Here is a 22,196-nt window from a genome sequence, read left to right as displayed (position 1 = left end):
AAAGGGAGGGAGGGACAGTTAGAGGGAGGGGTATAAGGGAGAAAGGGGAGAAGGGAAAAAATGAAAGAAGAAGGGACATCACATGATCTCACTCATTTATGGATAATAAAGACCATTATAAACTTATGAACAAAAATAGATACAGAGGCAGAGCAGCCTCGAACAGACTGTCAAACTACAGCGGGAAGGCCGGGAGGGTTGGGGGGCAGGAGGGGAGGGTAAGAGATCAACCGAAGGACTTGTATGCATGCATATAAGCATAACCAATGGACATAAGACACTGGGGGGTAGGGGAGCCCGGGGGAATGTCAAGGGGAGAAAAAAAAAGTAGACCTATGTAATACTCTTTGTAATACTTTAAGCAATAAAAAAAAAGAAGAAGAAGAAGAAGAAGGGACAGAAAGAGGGAGGGAAGGGAACATAAAACATAATCAAGAGAAAAGGAATGTTGCAGGTCCAAATCTATGAAGGAACAATAAATGCTATTACTGTCAATGATTCATTATAAGAATGAAATAACATGATCTATAGAGAAAAACTGATAAAAGATGGGAGAGCCTGGCAGGTGTGGCTCAGTGGTTGAGCATCGACCTAGGAACCAGGAGGTCACCATTGATTCCCAGTCAGGGAACAAGCCAGTGTTTTGTGCTTATCCCCACTAGGGGGTGTGCAGGAGGGAGCCAATCAATGTCTTTCTCTCACAGATGTTTCTATCTCTCTATCCCTCTCCCTCTTCCTTTCTCTCTCTCTCTCTCTCTCTCTCTCTCTCTTGTTAATAAAAACATATAAAAAATTTTAAAGATGGGAGAAACTCTAAAGGTATACAAACGCAAAACTAATTTCCTGAGGTATATGATTTTTGTTCCAAGCTTTTGAAGTACACTTTCTCTCAATGCCTGGTGTTGTATAGGAAATCACATTGATGCAATAGTTTATTACCAGGCCAGCTGTTCTAGGGGCAAGTGCCTGTGGTCACAAAATAGCTCTCCAATTAGCCCAATGAGCTGCTATGGTGTTTAATATGGCAGAGCATAGGTGGGGCCAGAATGGGTGTCACTAATGGAGACTGATTGAAGATCTCACAAATAGTGAGTGTCTCATCCATAGTTAGTATATTATAAAAACTTAGTGTCTCCTCTTCCTTCCATCACTTTCTGCATTCACACACATGTGCTCTACTTGTCTAGCATATCTAGTGGCTTCCCAACTTACTCATCTCTTCTTAACAAATATAAGGTTTTCCCCATCTATTTGTTTTTGATTTCACTGTCTATGGCAACCGTTAATATCCTCCAATAAAAAGAAAAACTTACATTACACCTGGCATCTTTCACTTTAGCAATGCTTCTTTCTTTCTACACTCTTACATAAGCAGAGGAAAATATTGAGCTTTTATTTTAGCTTAAGGCACCTCACTAAAATATATAAAACAATTTTAACAAAAGCCTAGACATAGAATATATACTAATATCTATTTATACCTTAGCTTGGCTTCCCAGACGTATTTCACTAATCCTCCTATTTTCAAAAGGGCAACACTGAATTTCTTTAGGTATTTCCTGATAACTCTAAGTCAGTTTTATACACCATATGCTGTAGCCCAACTTCTTCAATTGAATATTCTCATAAGGGTACAAGACCTTGGATGAAATATTATATTATTGAACTATTACAACTTAATAAATTATTATGAATTACTTAATTACTTTCTTCACTGTTTTGAATAATAATACAATTCCTGATTGAATTCCTGCTATCAAGTCCTGATACCATAAAAGGAAACAATTGAAGAGCCAAACTATTTAATATTTAAATAGATACCAGGCTATTATTGCTCTCTCAGAATCTTTTTCCTAAAAATAATTGTGACTCTCAGTTATGAGGAATAGGCAGGTGGTGGAACAACTTCCATTACGAAGTGGCATAAAACAGTTTTGTGCCCTAGTTCCATTTATCTTTAGTTAAAATGACTAGATGTGCCTTTTAGATGAACGAGTGCCATGTTTTCCAGCCAAAGATAAGAGATAGACAAATGCTCTGTTCTATGTTTATGGCACAGAAACCAAGTGTGGTAACAAGAAGAAACGGAAACTTCTGGTCAACTGTTGTTGGAAGAGCTAAATATTAATGATTCACAATAAATCATGGTTTATATTAGATACTCCTTAGGCAATAAAAGTAGAGCCTAAGGCCTGCATAAACACACCCAGTAAATAACTCCATTAAACAGGTCAATTAATTTAGCAATCTGAAGGCATGTTTTTCAACTTACTTATATGAAAGGTAAATATTTGTATCCTAAATCAATCATTATACAAATGTTGTCTTAGTCAATTCTGGCTGCTATAACTGAATACCACAGATTGGATGGCTCAACTGCAGACATTTATTTCTCATGCTTCTGGGGACTGGGAAGTCGAAGGTGAAGGTGCCAGCAGATCTGGTATCTGTTGAAGGCCTTCTTCCTGTTGTGTAGATGGCTGTCTTATTCCATCCTCACATGGCAGAAAGAGCAGGAAGAGAGCCAGCTCGCTATGTCTCATCTTATTTAAGAACACTAATTGCATCATGAGGGTTCCACTCTCATGAACTAATTATCTCCCGAAGACTCTACTTTCTAATTCTATCACATTGCGGGGTTAGGATCTGAGCATATGAATTTGGGGAAACACAAACATTCAGTCCAGTCCCTAACAGATGCTGTAAGTATGGATTCGTTTTAGAAATATTGTTTGTGTTGCCCTGACTAGTTTGGCTCAGTGGCTAGAGCGTCGGCCTGTGGACTGAAGAGTCCCAGGTTTGATTCCGGTCAAGGGCATGTACCTTGGTTGCGGGCACATCCCCAGTGCGGGGTGTGCGGGAGGCAGCTGATCCATGTTTCTCTCTCATAGATGTTTCTAACTCTCTATCCCTCTCCCTTCCTCTCTGTAAAAAATCAATAGAATATATTTTTTTAAAAAATAAATATTGTTTGTGGTGGTTAAGGTGCCCCATTAGTGACAACTGCCTTCTGTTGGCCATATTCCAAGCTGGGGTGTTATCTTGTATCCTTTGTTGAATGAGTGCTTATCTTTTAGAATTTTTGGTATCCTGATAAAGAAAAACTGCTAAGAAACGGTATCTAGACTTGAAAATAAAGCAAATATATTACTTCATGCCTTTCAGACGCCATACTAGAGCATTGTCTAAGAAGCCACACTGTCCAACAAGAGTCATCTGATGATGTAGGGGAAGGTGACTTTACTTACCATTTACTCTTAATTAAGGCCCTGTTTCTGTAAAGTTATGTGTGTACTTAGAAAATATTGATAACTTGCAAATTTGGTTTTTCCAGTATGGATGCAAGTAATTTCTTTTTGGAAGAAAAGATATCCCAGCATTTGAAGTTTATTTCTCTATAGAATATTAAGTATTTTTATATCCAACTTAGGAATTGATTTTAGCAGTTTTTTCTTTTCACCTTTTTTCAGTCTCTTGTATCTTCTTTGAACCAGATTTACTTTCCTGATATTTTCATCATTAAAGACTGAAATATATCTGTCACATGTGCTCATTATATATTTGCATAAGAGCTATATTTTCAAATTTTTAACGTTATATTTTACTACACTCCTCTTTCCACGGTAGTGTAAATTAAATTAGGAAATGGGTAGAAGTGTAGGAAAGATGATATACTTAAAGATAATATACTCAAAATATCTACTTTACTAGAACATTTGACTGGAGGACATGGAATTAGAGCTGGAGCCAAGTAGTCTAGACAATACTTCACTCTTGAATTCAACTCACTTGCTCACCCAGCTCTTGGCAGATCAGTTCAGCCTACACACTGTCTCCACTCTAACAGAGATAAGCCACTTCTACCATGTGGCAGAGTGTAGACACAACATTCACCAAAGGCAAAGAAAGGAAAAGGAGTTTAACTGACTTGCACAATTCCCTCTCCCCAGTCCATCAATTGGGTTAGTCATGTCCTTCCCGGGAGACTAGGAGGAGTTCGTGAGCAACAGGAGAGAGCCGAGGAGTGAAAATTAAATATTAGGACATGGTGCCAGCATGACTGAATATCCTACCTCATGTGCAAATGGCATGACCCTCCAGTCTAGAGAAAAGTACAAGCCAGGACTTTGCCATAATAAATGTAATGTCTCCTGCCTACATTGTTTGACACCGTAAATACATATCTAGCAATTACAAGGAATACTTTTATATTGGGACCTTGCCAGAGGCCTCAATCTGTTCATATGTCAAAATAAGTAATTTTTTAAAAATTCAACTTTAACCTTTAATACAGCTCAGAGTTGGCACTCCAGCATGCGTTAAATGAATCAATGGCTGAGTGAACACACGAATGAGGAATAAGATGTGATTTCTGCATATTAGGGGAAATTGAAGCTTTTCTATGAGTCAAGTGGGAATCAAGACAGACAGCATAGCATATCTCTACTACGACAGCTAACAAAGTGGTTTCTTGAAAGAATGATGGCTTAGGACTGAAAATAACATATGAAGTAAATATGGAGACATTACATTTATTATGGCAAAGTCCTGGCTTGTACTTTTCTCTAGACTGGAGGGTCATGCCATTTGCACATGAGGTAGGATATTCAGTCATGCTGGCACCATGTCCTAATATTTCATCTTCACTCCTCCGCTCTCTCCTGTTGCTCATGAATTCCTCCTTCCTTCTGCCTTTGAATTTCACCCAGATCATCCCAAATCAATCAGAATGAGTATCTTTAAAGTCCTTCAATAAAAGAGATGTCACTCATACCCTTGAAAGAGAATTCCAACTTCTTCAAATCTTATAGTTGAGAATTTCTGAAGTCTATTTGAAATCTTCTCTGGTCCCAAAGAAACTCAATCTTATTTTCTCTTCAACAAAGGAATGAAACTTTTATTAGAGATACATCCTCTTTGCAAAATATATGCTCTCCGTTCATAATTTCACATGAAGTCTACTCCAATTAAAGAATCTCAAACCGTTTAAAAGGGAAATTTAAACAACCCCAAACTAGAAACAATCAAAATGTCTATAAAATGGAAAAATAAGTAAATTGTAGCAATGAAAAGAAAAAACTACAGATATACACAAAAACATGGATGAATCTCAAGGTGTTATGTGGAGTGAAAGAAGCTGGACACAAAAAAGCACACAGTGTATTATTCTATGTATATAATATGCAAGAACAGGCAACATTAACCTATGGTTATAAAAATCAATAGAGTAGTTGTTTCGCCGTGTGTGTGTGTGTGTGTGTGTGTGTGTGTGTGTGTAGGAGAAGGGCATTGACCAGAGGGTCAAGCGATAACGTTCTGGCCCGGCTGGTGTGGCTCAATGGTTGAGCATTGACCTATTCCGTGGTCGGCAAACTGTGGCTTGCGAGCCACATTCGGCTCTTTGGCCCCTTGAGAGTGGCTCTTCCTAAGCCTTAGGAGTACCCTAATTAAGTCAATAACAATGTACCTACCTATATAGTTTAAGTTTAAAAAATTTGGCTCTCAAAAGAAATTTCAATCGTTGTACTGTTGATATTTGGCTCTGTTGACTAATGAGTTTGCCGACCACTGGTGGCAGGTTCGTATATTATATGAACCAGGAGGTTACGATTCGATTCCCGGTCAGGGCACATGCCCAGGTTGCGAGCTCAATCTCGAGTGTGGGATGTGTAGGAGGCAGCCCATCAATGATTCTCTCTCGTCATTGATGTTTCTATCTCTCTCTCCCTCTTCCTTCCTCTCTGAAATCAATAAAAATATATTTTAAAAAAGAGATAACATTCTGGGGTAATAGAAATGTTCTATATCTTGTTTTGTTTAACCGTTTCATTAATATATACAACTGTAAAATTTCATTGAACTGAGCACTAAATATCTGTACATTTAAGTATATATAAATTAAATTCCAAGAAGAAAACTTAGGAAAGAAATACAGGACTGCCACAGGCATTGCCGACAGCCTTGCCAGCACTTTCCATAAATCAAGGACCCTAAGTTTCAATTGCCTTTCTGAAAGCTGAGATAATCAGAGGTAGACAAACAATCAGTTTCTGGCTGGCTGGGATTTTTCTCCTCTGGAAGTGGTGAAATTGGCCAGAAGAATATGTGAGTCAGGAAGTCAGTTTCCAAATAGTTCCATGTTCCTGAGGGTGCTGGGATTTGAAGAGGATGAAAGCCAGGAATTGATAACACCTGCCCTCTATTAGCCAGGTTATTTTTCAGATGTACTTTCCAAACAAACAGGTCTAGAAGGCAGTTGGGTGTGCACTTTTCACAGCTATTCCCATCAGCTACTTCACCAGATCAGTAAAATAATTCTTGATGAGAAAATTAGGAGGTCATTTTTTTTCATCTGCACAAGTACAGATCTTCCCCCCAGGTGAAGAGGAGTTTACCAGTACTAATTAATCCAGCCAGGACTCCCCAGAAATTATGAAATATACAAAAAGGTCTTTATTCAACATTAACGACATTGGCTAAGTGAATAGGCTCTGGAGACACAAAGACTGACTACTACTAACTAGAGAATGAGCTTAGCCAAATTACTTCAAATTACTTCTCAGAGGGAATGAGAAGATGAAACAAGATCTATTGGAGTGGTCAAGTGAGGTCAATAAATGTAAATCCTGAAATGAGATCCTTTCTCATCATTTCCTTCAGAAATTTGCGTGCCACGTATGTGGAAGGATGGGTTTGATTTTCTTTTGTGGAAAACACTTTTTTCAGAAACCTAATTGAGACTCAGTAAGCTATTGCACTATTCTATCAGGTTCCTTGCTTCGGTACCATAATTACTATAGAAAATACCAAAATCTTTGTAAGTATTCATGAAGAATACGGGAGCCAATTATCTGAATGATTCTCAATTACTAATTAGTCCCCCCCCCCTTTAACTTTAGAAGTTTATGACTCTTAATTGAATGCCAATGTTGGGATATGGTTCTTCTGAGGCGTGGCAGGGGAGAAAGATAGGGTGAGAGTGGGGAGGGGTCCTTGGTGCTTCAGCAAATGCAGAGAAAGATATCGTCATGTTAATTGACTGTCAGAGGAGAAAGTGGGACATGTTACCAGGTTTGAAATACCTTTAACATGATAGATTCCTAGACTGAATTATCTACTAGCTTCTCTCAGGGCTTTTATACATGTGAGAACTTGAGGTCTCTGACAGAATATGATGATCATAGCTTCCTTCACTCTGATATCAGTAGATAAGTGCCATGAATTTTATGTATGCATCACCTTGGGTGAGTTAAATAGCTAAAATAATGCTCAAAGTCTACAGCAACTACATCCAGACAACTCCCCTGGGCTTTTTCCATTTGGCTAATTAGTATGCTGGGTATTTTATCCAGACAACATATGCAAATTTTGATTAGTTGCACAACTTTAGAGCAATGACTCTCAGAATGGATCAAGGTGAAGGTATTTGTGTCCCATGTGAATATCACCAAAAGGCATCCACTGCAGAGGAAGCTTTCAATAATCAAGTGACACAAAGACACCTTCTATGAATGTCCATTGGCCTCTGTTCCCAGCCACCCTGCTGCTTTTTAAGTGCAAAATGGCCATGGCAGCAGGGATGGAGGCATAGCCTTAAGAAAGTGCATAGGGTGATCTGGCTACTGCCACTGCTACTGCTGGATGCTTTGCTTGTGCACAGCAGACTAATGCTGAGGCTCCAATATACCACTCCTCCCTGGGAGGACCAACCTGGTGGCAGGTTGATTACTTTGAACCTCTTCAATCATAGCAGGGCAACAATTATATTTTTGTTGGTTGGTTTTCTTTTTTTATTTTTATTGTTGACACTATTACAGATGTCCCCATTCCCTCAACCTTCTCCCCCACTTCTACCCAGCCCCTGCCCCCCTTCCCTCTGGCCATCATTACACTCTGTGTGTGTCCATGGGTTATACCTATACTGTATGTTCTTTGGCTAATCCCTTCACAATTTATTCTCACTAGAATAGACTCTTATTTCAGATATGCATTTATGTTCTTTGCTTTTAATACTTCTGGCAGGACCACCATGTATGAACTTACAGAGTGCTTTATTTACCACCATGCTATCCCCTCCATATTATTTCAGATCAAGAAACTCATGTCATGGCAAAAGTACATCAATGGGCTCATGCTTACAGAGTTCACTGGTGTTGCCATGACCCTGATCCTACCAACGAGCATGGCTTGATGGACTGGTAGGGTAGCTTACTGAAGACTCAGTTATGATGTTAGCTGAGCTTACTTAAGACTCAATTTTGATGTTGCTCTAAAAAGATGGATATTGTCTTAGCTAAAGCAGTATGTTTGGACTCAACAAACAATACATGGTGCTGTTTCTCCCATAACCAGAATGTCCGAATCTGAAAATTAATGGTGAAAGTGGGAGTGACTGACATTTAATTATCCTCTCTGAGTTCTTGCTTCCCTTCCTTTCAACTTGGAGCTCCTCTGGTTTGAAAGTCTTGGCTCCTAAGGGAGGAATGCCTCCTCCTGGGAATAAATCAAAGGTTCCACTGAACTGGAAATATGGTTATATTGTAGAATGCAAAGAGATAGGCCAAGTATTGTGCTGTATTCTGGGTTTCAGTGGCAGAATGGGAGTTAGTACTCAATTCATTGGCAACACAGGGACTGGATTGTGGGCCAGATGGAAGCAAGGAGTTACAGATACACCAAACCCCAAGCAGATAGGGTATGCAGCTAGAGCAGCGGTTCTCAACCTGTGGGTCGCGATCCCTTTGGGGGTCGAATGACCTTTACACAGGGGTCGCCTAAGACCATCGAAAAACACATATATAATTACATATTGTTTTTGTAATTAATCACTATGCTTTAATTATGTTCAATTTGTAACAATGAAAATACATCCTCTGCATATCAGATATTTACATTACGATTCATAACAGTAGCAAAATTACAGTTATAAAGTAGCAACGAAAATAATTTTATGGTTGGGGGTCACCACAACATGAGGAACTGTATTAAAGGGTCGCGACATTAGGAAGGTTGAGAACCGCTGAGCTAGAGCAATGAGGAGGAGGTCCCCCTCCAAATGCTGTCTTTCCTCATAGTCCCTCCCTCCTTCTGCTTCCCTGCTACCCCTCCACTTCATCACTTTATGTACATCTTGTAGAGTAAGTGGTCAAGAAGATTGTAGTTAAGGAGGTCAGGTATGAAATGATTTGAAGTCACCACCACGTGTTCCTATATGGTGCATCTGTGGCCTGGGAGCAGATTACAGCTTTAAACTTGGTTAAATTCTGTAGCACAAGCAACTTTTTACAGGACACTAACCACAGTCGACATCAGTTTTCCACAGCCAACAACTTTCTGGCCACTGAAAAATTCCAAATGGTAGGGTTTTAGAGAGGCAGTTTGATGGTTACTGTTTTTGAAGGAAGAGGTATATTTTTAAGGTACTATAATAAGTTTAATGAGAAAAACACGGAGTACTCTATGTGTGTTTTTTTTTTACTTTTTTTTTTTCTTCAGAATTCATTTAAAATGTAGCATTAGTTTCTGGAAAGTAATGTGATGTGCTTTCTCTACTGGAAATATATCATTTCTCTTTCTGCCACTTCTTTAATGCAAAGTAAAATTTATAAATATGGCTTTATTTTTTAAAGTAAACATTCTTTTTTTCTGAATGTAGGATGTTTTAATGCTATTGACATTGATGGCTTTTTATTCAATATAACCCCCTGGAAAATGTGCTGAAACCTTCCCTAGAATCTCCTTTCTAATACTAGGTCATTTAACATTTTCAGATGAAAGGACAAGATAAAACCAGCTCTGTTTGCCATCACTTGGTTGGAATGCCCTTTCACTCCTTAACTTTAACAGGGTGTTGCCACTAACAGACGCGATATTGATAAGGCTGACTCATCATCAGCACTTTGCCCGTGCACTCTGGACTCCACCTGAGCTTGCCTTTGCTCCTTCTTGTAGAATGAGCATTGGACTCCAGGAGTCAGTAGAGGGCACTCTGATCCAGTCACAGTGTGGCGATGCCTTCCGGGTGTATGCATGTGTCCAAACTCATCAAGAAGGATACATTACATGTGAAACTTTTAATATATCAATTATAACCTCAACAAAGCTTTTTTTAAAAACAACAATAATTAGCGGAATTACTAGACTCAGACTGAATCAGCAGCATGAGGACCTGAGGGTGGTGGGGCAGGTGAGAGCATTAAGACCACTTGGTACCAGTTAGAAGAAGCCTGGAATTTAAGCTGGCCTTAAAAACCATATTCCTACAGGGAAGCAGGGTCAGGCATTGTCACAAATGTCACCTTTGTCTTTAAACTCTAGCTTCTAGATTCTTTTCTAAGAAGCAGATTGCTATCAATTCTAGAAGTGTTCATCATTCATGGAAGTGTTATATATCACTTTTTTCATGGACCATTTTTCATTCCTTTATATCCAGGCACTTTCATTTCACACTAAAATAGTTTACTATTATTAAATTATACCAAATTTCTTTCATTAAAATCATATTTAACCCATACATAACTCAATAAAAACAATCTCTAGTAGACAATGAATGGTGTAAGAATTTTTGTTCGTTGGTTGGTATTATGAACCAAAAGACAATGTCCGTTGCCAATGTAACCGTGATGTCTACCATTTCTTCCCTTTTAACAACACCATATTCATATAGTGCCCATTACAGGTCTGGGGGATAAATCATGTTTGGTCTAAATTAATCATTTATCTTATCAGTGATTAGTCAAATGGTAGTCACGTAAATCAGTTCTGATTAGTAAGACTTGGAATAAGTGTGTTTGTGAGATAGTTAGGTGGTGGTGATGGTGGGGGATGTCCATCCAATTAAAAGAAGAAAGCCTCAAATGAAGAAGTAATTTTGCCTCTCTCCCTTCTTTCCTGTTTGGGAAAGTTCAATGATGTAATGATGTGCAGAGTTATTGGCAGGCATCTTGAGACCACAAAATAACAGACATGGGGAACTTTGTTCCTCTCATAAAAATGAAGCAGAGAAAGTAGAACAAAACCTCTATGTTCTTAACAGCATCACTGAATAATTGAACTAAGGTCAAAAACCTGTACATTTTTTCATTAATAAACAAAATCAATTCCAACCATTTTTTGAAATCATGATTAGTTGGGATTTTCTGTTACTTAATCTTGAAATCATTTTTAACCAACAGAAAATTGTTTCTATCAGGTAAGAGGGAAGAGGGTGAATGTTTTTATTTGTATGAAAGATATTATTTTATTATTGTTGCTGCTGTTATTGCTGCTGGGAAGTTTAAGGGTGAGTGTTTGTGCATACCCTTATAGAAGGGTGAGTGTTTGCTAGTCAAGGGCCATGGGGATGTCTGTCCTACTTTATTTTTTTTAAATATTTATTTATTTACTTATTTTAGTTTAAATACCTTGAGACCACTCTTTCTATTTTTGGAGAATTTCAACTCAAAGTCCCTGCATCATAGAACCCAGAACCTCACTCTCTTGGCCTCCCTAATGACTTGAGTTCAGGCTTGAGCCTTAGACTGTTCCAACTGGATGCACCCACATGACAATATGATTGTAAGGCATTGCTGTGGAGGAGATGCTGTCCAGCCTTCAGTAGCATCGGGGCCAGCATAAACCATGCAAGTGACTTGGTATAATTTAGACGTGGTTCTTAGCCCATAAAAGATTTGGAAGGATTCCAAAACATTCTTTAATGAATGTGTTTTCTACTGAAAATAGCTGGAACTGATTCCAAACTCCCAGACTGATACATTGCATTATATTAATAATTTAAACATTTTTGACTTATCACTTCATTGTCTTAAGCCAAGGTTTGCCATCAAGTCCTTACTGAACTCAATAGACCACTGATCCCAACTAAATCTGAGGTTGAATGGGATCTCAAAACCTAAGAGCTTCCCTGGCCCCGCTGGCCCTCTCAGAGGATCTGAGAGTAGTATTAATTCATAATCCACATCTTGGAACATCAAGTTTTAGGCATTTTTGGAGATAAGCATTGGGTATTGCATAGTAAATGTTGGCACCGCCTAATCAATCAATCAGGTAGGGTAGTAAGTCTTAGCATTTTTGGTCTCAGGACTTTTTCACAAAAATTATCAATGAGCCCTAACCAGTTTGGCTCAGGGGATAGAGCATCAGCCTGCGGACTCAAGGGTCTCAGGTTCGATTCCGATCAAGGGTATGTACCTTGGTTGCCGGTACACCCCCAGTAGGGAGTGTGCAGGAGGCAGCTGATCGATGTTTCTCTCTCATCGATGTTTCTAACTCTCTATCCCTGTCCCTTCCTCTCTGTAAAAAAATCAATAAAATATATTAAAATAAAAATAAAAATCATCATTCTCCCCTTTAAAAAAAAAAAATTATCAATGGCCCTACCAGGCTCTGGTTATACAGGTAATACCTATTTATATTTCCTGCATTTGAAGTACTGAGATCAAAGAGTCAAATAATTTCTTAGCCTTATTATAAAAATGGTTTTTCGTAATATTCTGTGGACCCCTGAAAGGACTTCAGGGACCCCCAGGGAACACTGAATCACTCTGTAAAAACAATGGAATTAGGTATTTACTGAACACTTGCGGTATGCACAAAATTTGGTCTCTATTGTAAATTTGGAAGCTCAGCTGAGGGCAACAGCACAAGCAGAGACAGAGCCCTGGGAATGAGGCTACATTGGCAGAAGAAGAGGAAGCCAGCCAGAAGATCTGGGGAAACAGTGGGAGACACTTGCTCATATGATCTAAATTCACCTTATGTGCCTCTGGGAAATGCTATCTGTTCAGGGGTTTAGCTACATAAGAACTATAAGAAAAAAAAGGCCCTTTGTTTTAAAAAGAATAATACTTTTTGAAGAATTCACATTTTTTAAAAAATAAAATTGGTTTCAAGTGATACAAGGTGTGGTATACTGGGTAAGTGACTGTCATTTCCCAGCAGGAAAAGCAATGGTAATTTCCTCCTTTGGGCTCTGGTAAAGGGTAAAGAGATAAGCTAATTGAGACTATGTCTCTCTTTGCCATTTAGTTCATGTGGAACCAAGAGGATTATTTCTGTTTATTGTTAAAGGAGAGTGAAACTCTCCACCCCAATATTCCTCATGCTTTCTGGGAAACCTCAGGTATGCACCGTTTAGGTGAGGACCTCTTCTGCTAAGAGCTGCCCTTCCCACCCCTTCCTGGAGGAGTTCCAGGCTCAGTCAAGCGCCAGGTGACTCATGGCCGTTTCCGTGGGTCTTCTGCCTCCCTGCTCCTGTCAGCACAGTGCAGAGAGGAGATAAGACCTGGAAACTATCCTCTCCTCTCAAAGAGCAAATGCTAGGGACTCAAATCCAAGGGTGTGTCATCAGGTCAAGTGGTCCCTAGAGGTGGCTGGGAAGGGTCAGTGATCCGGGCAATAAACACAGTTGTAACTTTCAGGGGTGGTCTTCCAGGAGAAGTGACATTCTGGCCAACCACATAGAATATATGTACATATAGGTGTATATGCATGTGGATGGTGATTTATATATAAATTTATTTGTAAGTATATATAAATTTTATTTTAAAACCTAAGGAAGAGTAAAAAATAAAGTAAAATAGGATAAAAAAACAACTCAATAAAAGAAGCATTGGGATGTATATATCTCAAGGCCCAGAATCAATAGTTTATCCTATTTTGTCTAATTAAAAAGAAATTTACCATGCAATAATGCAGAAAAGTTTGTTTCCTTTGCACTTAGGTCATGGACCCACACATTTCCAGAGGTAATAACTAGCATGCATTTAGCCGCCCCTGCCTTCCTACTGCCTTTTTCATTTCCCCTTGGTTTCTGAATTCTGTCTTTCTGTGTACCTCCCCCTCCCCCACCTCTCTTTCAAGATCCAAGATAGTCATCCTCTTCTCCATGCTGTGCTGCTGCCTTTCCTCCTGCATAGCTCACCTCCTGGAGTTGACAGTCAGGCACCTTGTCTCATTAGCATGAATATCTCCAACATCTTGTGGAACCCACACAAAGATACTGAATGAAACACAGGAAAGGGAATGAGGTGGGTGGAGAGGCACATGGATCCCCACATACACCTGGTATTTCCTCACCCATTGCAGTCCACGGTTGTGCATTGCTCTTCACCTCCCCTCCTCACCACAGCAATCAGGCATAAACAACTCATCATGTCCCTTGCTGTCACTTTCCCATTGGGCTCGACTGCTTACTGTGCCAACAGCTAACACTGGCACTCAGCCCCTGGGGCGTGTCCCTCAGCTCCCTAAGCCGTGTCTAACAAACACCAAAAGGCCAATTCCTTGCTTTTGCTTCCCCAGATATGGCCATCTAGTACCAACCCATTTCCTCCAGAGAATGCAAGAGGTGGTGCCCTCAGAAATTAGTAGGGTTGTTTTTTTCTCATTTTATCTCTTCATATGTATTGATTTCTGTGCTGTAATCAAATTCTTTGTTGAAACAAAAATGGCAGTAAAACAGCATGCAGGCCTTTTGTCATACTGCACTTTCTCCCATGCAGATATATGTGTACATTTAGAAGCTACTTGAGACCTTTTGTCTGCAGGCATACACATATATACACACACACACACGCATGCACGTGTACTCCACACTGAAAAACAAGGAAACACCTGGCAATCCCTTTTTTGGAAAGTGTGAAAGCTTAGAAACAATTTTTCTTTCATCTTTGTCTAAAGAAGAACAAAGTCAAAGAGGCCAGGCAAAAAATATAAAAGAATTATTTGCTAAAATTAAACTCCACAAGGACCAGAAATCCTTGCATGTTTTGTGTTCTGCTGTATTTCAAGAGCATAAAACAGCGTCTGAGACAGTGTAGGTGCCTCGTCTTTGATGAAAGGAATAAGTCAACTTCTTAGAGACTAGGTACTCTAGAGAGCAGGGCGTGGTCAGGAGTGAAGGAAAGAGGAACCAAAGTTATAGGACAGAGGCCAGATTGGAACTTTCAAGTGGGGGAAAAGGGCCAAAAACAAAGAAGTTGTAAAGACTGAAATTTAGTCAGACAGTGGAAAAATTTAAATGGTAGCATAAAAAGTGCTGATTTGAAATATCCTGGCCATAACAAATAAGTGATATAGCTAAAAATTATTGGGATTTATGCCACTCTACTTTTTTCAGTAAATCTTACTAAATCATTATCTATATGTCTGTGGATATAACACATGGACATTTTTAAAAAAATGGAGATTAAAACTATTGAAAATTTTATACAACTCTTTAGGGACATTTAATAGAATTCAGCTGGAATTGGAAATTAGCATAATTGGAAGTAGAAATCCAGCATAATTGGAAGTAGAAATTCACTAGAAATTTTCAGTAGACAAGAGAAAATCCCTACAGAATTTATTACTTGATATAACTGATTACATTTCATCACAAGCCCTCTAACCACTGGATTTGGAGGGGAGTGGTGCAAAATTACCAAATAGTTTCTCAGTCTCTTTCACTTTCCAGTGGTTCTCAACCTTCTGGCCCTTTAAATACAGTTCCTCATGTTGTGACCCAACCATAAAATTATTTTCGTTGATACTTCATAACTGTAATGTTGCTACTGTTATGAATCGTAATGTAAATATCTGATATGCAGGACCGTCTTAGGCGACCCCTGTGAAAGGGTCGTTTGACCGCCAAAGGGGTCGCGACCCACAGGTTAAGAACCACTGGTAGACTCTTTTGAATATAAGTGAAAATTTATATCAAAATTTTCAACTAAGCTGTTTCTTTCCTCTCGACAGTTCAGTCCACTCCCTTTTTTCTTTCCAAGATGCATGCTGATAAAGAGAAGCCTTCGGTCTTGCCAGATCATTCCCTCACCCTCCTTCCACCCACCACTACCCTGTGCCTTGTCTCAGCGCTCCAACTGGGCCCCGGGCTAGGGTGCTGCTGCCACCCTAGGGTCACAGCTCACCTTGCCACAGCGGCTCCCTAGCCAGCCTGTTGGCATTATATCTCAGCTACCTCCTTTGTTCCCTAAGGAAGCAGGTGGAAACTTCCAGAGCTCTCGCAACATTATGCAGTCATGGAAAACTGAGCTGCCACAGGCCTCTCCCTCTGCCTAAATATGTTACCATACCCCGCCACTATGGCTCAGAGTTTAAGTAGGCTCATAAGATTTTATTTCAGGATTTTCAAAAAGATAATCACTCTCTGCCTGAGAACTGTCTGGCTCAGTGGTTGAGTGTCAACCCATGAACCAGGAGGTCACATTTTGATTCCTGGTCAAGGGCACATACCTGGGTTATGGGCTCAATCCCTAGTAGGGAGCGTGCAGGAGGCAGCCAATCAATGATTCTCTCTCATCATTGATGCTTCTCTCTCCCTCTCCCTTTCTCTCTGAAATCAATAAAAATATGTATTTTAAAGGTAATCACTTCCTAATTAGTTTAGGGGGGAATATGTAAATTCCGAGCTGCCAGCAGTTGAATTGCCTCAAGTTTTAATCAAGTATATCTCACAGCACAAATGAAATTCTGGCACAAAGTATCCTCAATAAGTATCTGAAGACTCAAGGAATGAGGAGACATCTTGACTGAACATTTAGCCAATAATGAGGAAAGCAAAAGGGGGAGATGGAGAAACTGATTCCCAAGTAACCCCTAGATCTAGCAGTAGGTAAAGTCAATTTTTATACCTGGACTTTGCAGACATTGATGTATTTGAGTTGAGCTTCTGTCATTTGCAACTGCATGATTAATAAAAAGGCATAAACATAATAATTTAATCTAAATGATTTGTAATAAAAATATAAATTTTTGAGACAGAAAACCCAATTAGTTTAGTAACCATAGAAAAAGTTCAATAGACAAAAATCACCATATAATAAAGACTTTATGCAAGACTTTTTTCACCATTTGATGAGACAAATTTAAATATATAGGTAAAAATTTATCGACAGGAAACAGACAAATGCACCAATTTCACCTTACCTACAAACAATTTTATCATAGGAATGAAAATATGAATCAATAATAGAAATCTTTGACTAAAGTTCACTGAATTGCAACAATTAAAGAAAACACTGATCTTCTGATATATGCTGAAAAATTTTTGTTGTTAATCCTCACCCGAGGATATTTTTCCATTGATTTTGAGAGTGGAAGGGAGGGGGAGAGACAGAGAGAGAGAAATATCGATGTGAGTGACACATTGATTGGTTGCTTCCCGCATGAGCCCCTACTGGGGCTAGGAATTGAGCCTGCAACTGGAATCAAAACCATAAGCAGCTGATGCTCTATCCACTGAGCCAAACCAGCTATGGCTGAAAAATCTCTTGATAAATTCTATTATTTACCTCTAGTTTAAAAAGTATCAAATTACTAATACAATAGAACTTAACAAAAGGTACCTACCAGAAATTTAGAGCATACATTATCCTTAATGGTGGAACATTAAAAGCATTTCCACTGAAATTAGTCAAAAATTTCTGCTAAGCACTGCTATTATTCAACATCATATGCCAGATCATAACTGAAGCAATTCTAACAAAACAATTAAATGAAATACCAATACTGAATAGGAAATGAAGTCTTACAATTTCAGAAGGTGGGATTCTCTTAGATTTTCTAAGAATACATTGAAACTTCTGCCTATGATTTTAGTGCAACCAAAATCAAAACTTCAAGATATGCTCACCAATAGCCAAGAAATTTTTGAAAATCATTAGGCTTTCTCCCCCACCAAATCTGTAAACATACCAGAAAACTATAATAAAAGCAATACATTATTTATTAGAGATATCAATTAAAGAATTTAGCACATAATAAAACTGATTTCAAATCAGTGAGTAAAGAAAGAATGGACTTTGGAAAATAGATTTTGGACTTTTGAATAAAAGTAGCTCTGTATCTTACACTCTTTACAAAATTCAATTCCAGATGAAGATCTAGATGCAAAAATAATAGATGTCTTAGAAAATACAGAATATGCTTTATATTTTGAAATGCCATAAGAATTATTTATCAATTTGACTATATATAAATATAAAACATCTACAAAAAAGATACCGTAAGTTAAAGACAAGTAACCAACTGAGACCAACACTACTAACAGACGTCAAAGACTATCTAAACTATGTGAAAAACTCCTAACAAACCCATGAGATGAAAAGACAAATCATTCAATAGAAAAATCAGCAGTATAAAAGATAATTCACATGAGAAATAGAATGCTCTAAAATAAACATAGTAAAGATGCCCATTCTCACTTCATCAGAAATTTTTACATTAAAAAACAATAAAAATAAGTTTTCACCCTTTAGATTAATAAAAAATTTAAAAATTTAATATCCTTAATGATATGGGGAGCAGGTACTCATTATTGCTGAGGAGAAACTATAAAATGTTAATAGTCATTTTAGAAGCCAACTGAAGTATCTCTCAGGTTAAAACTGCCTAGCTCTGGCCCAGCCATTCAAAAGGTAAGCATATACTACAGAGAAATCTTTTAACTTTTTATTTTTCAACTAGAGGCCTGATGCACGAAATTCATGCAAGAGTAGGCCTTCCTTCCCCCAACTGCCAGCACCGGTTTCCCTCTGGCACCCAGGACCTGGGCTTCCCTCACAACCTGGCTTTGTCTGGAAGGATGTCCAGTCTAATTAGCATATTATGCTTTTATTATTATAGATTACAGTTTATGTTCAATATTTTTTTGTATTAGTTTCATGTGTACAGCAGGGATTAAACAATAGTGTACAAAGTGGTCCTTCTACTTCAAGTACCCATCTGGCCCCACACACAGTTATCATATTAACTATAATCTCTATGCTGTAATTTACATTTCTGTAACTACCAATTTCTACTTAAGCACTTCACCTTTTTCATTGAGACCCTCAAGCCCCTTCCCCTCTGTCAACTGTTTGTTCTCTGTATGAGTCTGTTTCTATTTTAGTTTGTTGTGTAGATTCCACATATAAGTAAAATCATATGGTTTTTGTCTTCCTCTGACTTATTTCACTTAGGATAATACTCTAGGTTAGGGGTGGGCAAACTTTTTGACTCGAGGGCCACAATGGGTTCTTAAACTGGACCGGAGGGTCGGAACAAAAGCATGGATGGAGTGTTTGTGTGAACTAATATAAATTCAAAGTAAACATCATTACATAAAAGGGTACAGTCTTTTTTTTTTTTAGTTTTATTCATTTCAAACGGGCCCGATCCGGCCCGCGGGCCGTAGTTTGCCCACGGCTGCTCTAGGTTGATCCATGCTGTCATAAAAGGTAAGATTCCTTTTTTGTTATGGCCGAGTAGTATTTCATTGTGTATATGTACCCAGACAAATCTTATATGCAGAGAGAATAATACAGGATGACATTCTTTCAGCACTGTTAGTTATTAGAAAAAAAGGAAAAGAAATCTAACCTAAGTTTCCATTATAGGCTATATAGATTGTGGACTACTATACAAAAGAGGTATGATTGTAATGAAATAAAAGATACCAAGTAGAAAAGTTGCTGAATGATACACATATATTTATGTAAAAAACAAGAATTACACACATTTTGTTTCATGTGGCTATATATAACATCTATATACATTCATAGAAAAAGGTATAGATGGAAAGTCAACAAGTGTTACTTCTAGGAAGGGTATTGAGATTGAAGGTCAATGTAAAATATAGAACTGTCTCTGATGTTTTTACAAGTAAAATGCCATATAATACAGTTATAATTTAAATTTTGAAAAGCAGTATGCAAAGACATGCATTTTCAGAAAAAAATATACACACAAATTATACTTTGTATTTCCTTCTTTCTCCCTTCCCAGATGGCAAACACACAGGAAAGGTTCTAGAGTACCTAAAAATGAGGATGTAATGCTGTCTAAATAAAACAATATCTCAAATAAAAACACTCAACTTCTGTATTCTCATTTGAAGAGAAAAAAAATTCAGTTCAAGATTTATAAGAGCAATACAACTTCAGTTTAGAGCTCTTGTTTCAGTCATTCATAATTTTCACATGGTACATGCTTATATTTTGGAATTTTGCCACAACTTTAGAATATAGTATTGGACCAGAGGGAAATACAGTTTCTAAAGTTAGAACTTAAGTCATTATTAATATTTTGATCAGTGGCTTTAGGTTTATACACACTTCTAAAAGAATAACAAGAACATAAAACTAGATTGGCTTATTTCTTTAGCAGTTTACTAATTCTACCTTATACAATTAAACTACATGCTTGATGTAAGTTATCACTGACAACTCCTTGTGAGGACTGTTCCTTCTGGAGATTATTCTGTAAAACCTTCTTACCCTAATGAGAATGATGATAATTGGCATTCAAATACAACCAGGTGAATTTTGTGAATTACACTACTTTTAAGTATATAAACTAAAAATTGTTGTTACTTTATTTTTTAAATATATTTTTATTTATTTTAGAGAGGAAGGGAGAGGGATAGAAACATCAATGATGAGAATCATTGATTGGCTGCTTCCTGCACGAACCCCACTAGGCATGTGCCCTTGCAGAATCAAACCCGGGACCCTTCAGTCCCCAGGCCAATACTCTATCCACTGAGCCAAACCAGCTAGGGCTAAAAATTGTTTTTAGAGCACTGTGCTTTTAAGAACTGCTTATTTTTAATTCACGTATTGCTAGAGTTTTGAACCATGAAAGGAAAATAATGGTGAGAAAGGAGGAATTGCCAGAGCTATCTGGTTTCACAATGGTGATGAGAGAAAAGTTGAGTCAGCAGTTTCTTGCTAAATAAAGAGGTCATCAGTAAGGAAGAAAAACCTTTGAAGGATATCTTCAATGGAATTTGGAATTTCCCTCATCTATCTTAGGTATCTGTTCAACTGTCTCCTACAGCAATTTGCCAAGTCAAAGTGCCTCTCACATTCCTAAAAGAACATTTAGAAAGGCTACAGTGGAGAGAGCACTAGGGCAGTGCTAGAAAACCTGGCTCTGACGCTGAGGTCCCACGCTGACATTAGCAGATTCCTCCTCTGATTACAAGAGGGCTGCACTAATGTCTGACAGCCTCCCAGCTCTAAGAATCAATGATCCCCATGTTCAGCAAAGGCCACCAAGAAAGGAAACACACCTTTTTACTTCATATCATAAAGGTGCTTTCATAACTGTACCAGAGGCCCAGTGCATGAAATTTGTGAACTCGGGAGGGGAGGAGGAGGGGGTCCCTCAGCCTGGTCTGCACCCTCTCGCAGGCAGTCCGGGAGCCCTCAGGGGATGTCCGACTGATGACTTAGGCCCGCTCCCCTGCTAAACCATCAGTCAGACATCCCTCTGGCAGTCCGGGGCCCCTCACTCCTTACCGCCCCCCCTCCCCCCCTCTCCCCGCTCCTTACTGCTCAGCTTGCTGCTCCTTAGCACTATGGCGGAGGTGGGAGAAGCTCTTGCCACTACCGCTGTGCTCGCCGTGAGCCCGGCTTCTGGCCAACCGGCGCTCCCCCTGTGGGAGTGCACTGACCACCAGGGGGCATCTCCTGCATTGAGTGCCTGTCCCCTGGTGGTCAGTGTGCATCATAGCGACCGTTTGTTCTGCTGTTTGGGTCGATTTGCTTATTAGCCTTTTATTATACAGGATTATAGATCAGTTTTATCTTCAACATGATTAAGCAACATTTTACATGAAATATCCAGAATCTCTTACATACTACAAATATTCAAAAAAACAGGAGCTTGTGATGACAATTTTTTAAAAAGTCATACCTAAGTAACTAATGTGAAGAGGCTCAGAAAATAAATTATTTGAGTGGATTCTTTAAGTTTTTAAAAAGAAAGGCTGGTATAATTTTATTACAAGAAAGTATTTATCTTTTAAGTGGAAAATGACTGACTAGTCAGTAATGCTACTTTTATTTTCTCTTACAATGAAACTTGAAAAACAAAATATGAGTTAAACTGAACCCATTTAATATAAAAGTCTTTGGTTTATAAAAGTCACAAATTTATTTTTATTGTAACAAAGCACTTTTTATATAATTTAAAATGCACATGCTTTGATTGAAGAGTGATTGCAAATGAATCCAGTTTTCTTCCACCTGGGATGACAACTGTGTCATTTCTTCTAGAAGTTTTGGCTCTGAAGGAAGCATTTTAAGGTGTAACTGAAGGAAAAAAAATAGTTGAGCATTTAAGAAAATTAAATTTTGTTTATTCTGGACTCAACTTTTTTACTAAGGAATGTCAGAAGACAACATCCATTCTGAATATTTTTTTCTTAACTG

The 22,196-nt window shown here is 38.4% G+C and overlaps 1 protein-coding gene across 1 annotated transcript in view; it reads right to left on the bottom strand.

The window, feature by feature from the left end:
- Positions 1-21,490: 21,490 nt before the first annotated feature.
- Positions 21,491-22,196, bottom strand: part of WDR36 (WD repeat domain 36) — a 45,591-nt gene continuing 44,885 nt past the window's right edge. Inside the window, exon 23 of the mRNA XM_005866449.2 lies at positions 21,491-22,076. Coding sequence (XP_005866511.1) covers positions 21,924-22,076 — 153 coding nt within the window. The 3' untranslated portion in view covers positions 21,491-21,923. The remainder of the gene's footprint in view (positions 22,077-22,196) is intronic.

This window comes from Myotis brandtii, unplaced genomic scaffold (genome assembly GCF_000412655.1).
Source record: "Myotis brandtii unplaced genomic scaffold, ASM41265v1 scaffold230, whole genome shotgun sequence".
Taxonomy (NCBI): Eukaryota; Metazoa; Chordata; class Mammalia; order Chiroptera; family Vespertilionidae; genus Myotis; species Myotis brandtii.
Note: the sequence above shows the minus strand (reverse complement) of the source record. Positions and strands in the feature narration are given on the sequence as shown.